The sequence below is a fragment of the Austrofundulus limnaeus genome, unplaced genomic scaffold, assembly GCF_001266775.1.
Source record: "Austrofundulus limnaeus strain Quisiro unplaced genomic scaffold, Austrofundulus_limnaeus-1.0 Scaffold67, whole genome shotgun sequence".
Lineage (NCBI taxonomy): Eukaryota > Metazoa > Chordata > Actinopteri > Cyprinodontiformes > Rivulidae > Austrofundulus > Austrofundulus limnaeus.
Genome location: NW_013952469.1, coordinates 1,802,918 through 1,806,782, shown reverse-complemented (window position 1 = coordinate 1,806,782; position 3,865 = coordinate 1,802,918). Strand labels below are relative to the sequence as shown.

The 3,865-nt window shown below is 42.0% G+C and overlaps 1 protein-coding gene across 1 annotated transcript in view; it reads right to left on the bottom strand.

Annotated features, from left to right (window-relative positions):
• The window catches only part of tsen54 (TSEN54 tRNA splicing endonuclease subunit), an 18,105-nt gene that overhangs the window by 1,092 nt on the left and 13,148 nt on the right, over positions 1–3,865 (bottom strand). Inside the window, exons 8-12 of the mRNA XM_014010258.1 lie at positions 3,670–3,784; positions 2,920–3,346; positions 2,717–2,852; positions 2,584–2,644; positions 469–582 (exon numbers count right to left, since the gene is read on the bottom strand). Of these exons, the coding sequence (XP_013865712.1) occupies positions 469–582; positions 2,584–2,644; positions 2,717–2,852; positions 2,920–3,346; positions 3,670–3,784 (853 nt within the window). The remainder of the gene's footprint in view (positions 1–468; positions 583–2,583; positions 2,645–2,716; positions 2,853–2,919; positions 3,347–3,669; positions 3,785–3,865) is intronic.

Sequence of the window (3,865 nt, the reverse complement as noted above, 5' to 3'; positions counted from 1 at the left end):
AACAAATAAGCTAAACTGAGGTCCTCCATCCATATTTTCAGTTACAGGCTGAGTCATTTCTACCTTCTCTCTGTCAACGCTCTCTGGTTTCATTTTAAAGAGCCAATCATCAGATATTGTCCAAGATTAACCTTCAGGGTGGATATAGCTCGCTAGCAGCCTCTCACCGAGGACCTATCCACGTCATCATTTACCCAGAATGCTTTGCCTGTAAATAAAATGGCCCCGTCCGTGTAATATATTTTTTAAAATTTAGTTTGAAATTATAAAAACTAAACAGCCTACAGTATTTTACAGTCTTTATTTTACAGTTAAAATATATGTTTATTTAATAAAGTCTAATGTTACAACTAATCATGGATCACTTTAAGATGACAAGATGAATTCTGAGTACATTAATCTTTTAATTGCACTGTTTTCCTGTAAGTGAATCCTGAGTAAACAAAGGTCAAGGGCGACGTAGTTTACCTGCAAACACACATGCGGGTGTACGGTTGGCCCGGGCTGCTCTTCTTGAAGTTGGAAACGGAGTCGGGCTGATAAACATTGAAACAAATCCTCCACTCATCTGAACCTTTTAACCTGAGCAGACAAAGGACATCAGTTTCTCCTGAACAATGAGCTCTCCGTCAGAGCACAATTCATCTGCCGGAGCGTCCGGGCGCACAGCGAGGCGGTGACTAAACACCCGYGCCCGCTCTTTATGGCTTTGGAAATTAAAGATCGTAAACTGTGACAGCAGCGAGACGAGCCGGCCTCTGATTTATCCTCTCCTCTCAGAGGTGACTCAGGGCTGGCGTCGTCTAATTACAGAGAGCAGAAAGTAAAGCTGCTTGTTTGTTTTCAAATACGGGATGATGTGAAGCTGCTGAGCTGCACGTCGCGCACGCTTCACATTTTTACATCAACAACCTCTGAAAGAAACGACACGTGTTCTAAAAAGAAATATATCAGATCTTAGCTGTTTCAGARTACGTTTAGTAGGGCAGGATATCATATGTATATCATAACCACCACTATCATTGGTGAAATACCATATGTATACAGTATATGTTTTGCACCCTGCCTGCACTGTTCTGTTATTTCTGTTACCCAAATTTTGTTGTTGTTTTCTTTGCTATTTAGTTATTGTTTGCTCTTCGACATTTTGACTTTACACTGTATATATTACCCCAAATTTTTGTTTATTTACTCTTTGTGCATCTACTGCAAACTGAATTTTGTATTCTGTATTGTCTTTATTTTTATTCTTTATAGCGAGTCGAAGGATTTCATCTCATCCTAAGAATTTCATTGCATTGTTGACTCTTGTTAACCTGCATATGACAATAAGTGAATCCTGAATCCTGTGGAAGTAAATGCAGCTCTGTTTCCTTCTGTTGATTCAGCATCAAAATGTCTAAATTATGTGCCGTATACGGTTGTTGCAGCTGCTCTAATTTGGACAAAGATAAAAGGTTTTTTTGGTTCTGAAAGTAGTGTGTCAGAAAAAAGATGACAAAAGTGGATCAACAATCTACAGCTAAAAGCTGTACTCTTACTTTACTTTACTTTTACTTTACTTTTTTTAGGTTGTCCAAGTGCAGCAGGTGATCAGTTCAGAAGCTAAATAAATTATTTGCAAGTAGATCCAAGCACATAGAAATATCAGGGGTTAACTCGTTGTTAGCGTTAGCTATAGCATTACTATCATAGTGTAAGAAAATTTAGTGTTCGTTAAACTGGAATCGAGACAAAACCACAAAATATTGAATAGATTAAAATGTAAAACGAAGTGGAACCATACAACCCAGATCTGGTTACGAAAGAAGCTTTATTGCTCCCGAGTGAAGAAACCAAGTTGCGCTGCCTGAAACCAGAACTTCCAGTCGTTTTATACAGTGTCTTCAGTGCCTGGTGCGCCCACTACTGGCCTGCGGCTGAATCGCAGGCACTCAGACAAAAAACCTGTCCTTATGTTTGATTAACGTTTTTTTTATGTGTTGTAAAAATGTTTCGGGCATGTATCTAAACTGTTTTAATCCAGACATAACAAAAGTTAAACATTGGATTAAAACAGTCAATACTTAAAAAGGAAGCCTAAGAAAATGGTGTAGTGCTTTTAAAATCAGTACCTAATCTGACTAATAAATTTCTTCAATAGGCTAATTACCTAAAATAACACAAGTCACTGCTCACCGGGGCAGAAACAAGTCGGCATTTAAAGCTTCTTTGGATCCTAAATATTTGACCCAACCTGAAACTAAATAATTGTAGCTTTGAGGCTTTTGAAAGCTTTCATCTGGGTCGTCGTATAATACGAGCTCTGCAGCACCAGGTAGTTTATGCTGATCGCCTCAACGCCGGTAAATCCTCCAGATTATATGACAAGTCTTTTTTATTAACACATTATGGATCAGATCTTAAATGTACACAGATTTTTTTGTGATATGTCATCTGCACGAGAACATTCAGAGTACTTGCTGTGATCAATTTCACTGTTTTGAACCGGAGCAAATCACTTCCTGCCACCCATTTGAATTTCCCGCCTCACCCGGGTCACATGATGCAACCCAGCAATGTTTAACACAAAACAAACAGTACCTGGACGCTCCCTCCATTAAATGTGTCGGTTTAATCACACTGATTTTCTCCAGCAGCTCGGCTGAAGGGAAAAAACAAACATTATTTATGTCATATTTAAATTATTTCACTTTCAGACGTGGGCGGGGCTCACCTGTGGAGATGGGCTGAGTGGGGTCGTGTAGAGGTTTAACCTCCCGGTTCCATAAGTGATGGGGTCGGCCCCGACGCCTCGCCTGCCGCCTCGCCAGCAGCTCGTGATACTCGGCCCAGTTCCTGCACCGTCGGACCTTAAAAATAAAAAAACTCAAGGTGATCCGTTACAACATGATTTATTTAGTTTAGTGGTAGTTTTACCTCTCTGTCCTTGTTTACGTCCCACCGCCGCCTTCTCTCCTCCCTCCTCTCCTCCTTCGCAGACATCTTCACCTTGCGCAGGTTGATTCTATGCCTCCAGGCGGCGACGTCACAGACCCCGACAGCCAGGGCCCCGGGCAGCACTGAGGGGTCCGGGGGGGCCATGTGGCTGGGGTGTCCGGAGCCCAAATCTGGCAAAGGAACAGCACTGAAATCCCGACGTGAGCGACGGGGCGAGGAGAGTTCGGATCTTTGTCCAGGGTCTCGCTCAGGATCATCTGTCATCCACCAGGTCCTGAGCCGGCCCTCGTCTCTGGAGAGGGCGGACCGGGTCTCGGGAGGGTCTGTAGAGGTCGTCAGCTGTGGCTCTGCTAGTTTATTACCCTCCATTTTCTCAGCAGGTGATTGTGCTCGTGTCTGAGTGCAGCTGCAGCAAAAACAAAACATCAGGGAATTCAAGCTTTTTCTCTGAGCTTTTAAAAAGTAACAACTTCCTGATTCTAGCTTCAAACTATTTTATTTCTGTCACTTTTTCCCACACATTTGCACATTTACCAGTTTTTGTTTTCTTTGGTGTGAAGAACTGTGATGAATTTGTTAAAGAAAAGCTTAAAAATAAATTTAATTTGTGATATTTCTCTTTGTTAATCAAAGATCAACAACAAAATCAAGTTTTGCCCTGGATATTTAAAGTGAATGGCTGAATCCTGCAGAATAAATGGAGCAGTTCTGAGCCGGCCCAGTCTTCACCTGGCTGACTGCGAGGGGCTGGGGCTGCGTTTTCTCTTCAGCGCTCTTCCTCCTCGCTCTCTGGACTGAGGCAGGTTCAGCTGTCGGGCGTAGGATGACGGCTCCGAGCTGGAAATAAATAATTAAAAAATCCACAATCAGCTGGAACATGAACATCCATGACTTTTACAATAAACAAGCTGGGTTTTTTTTTTTT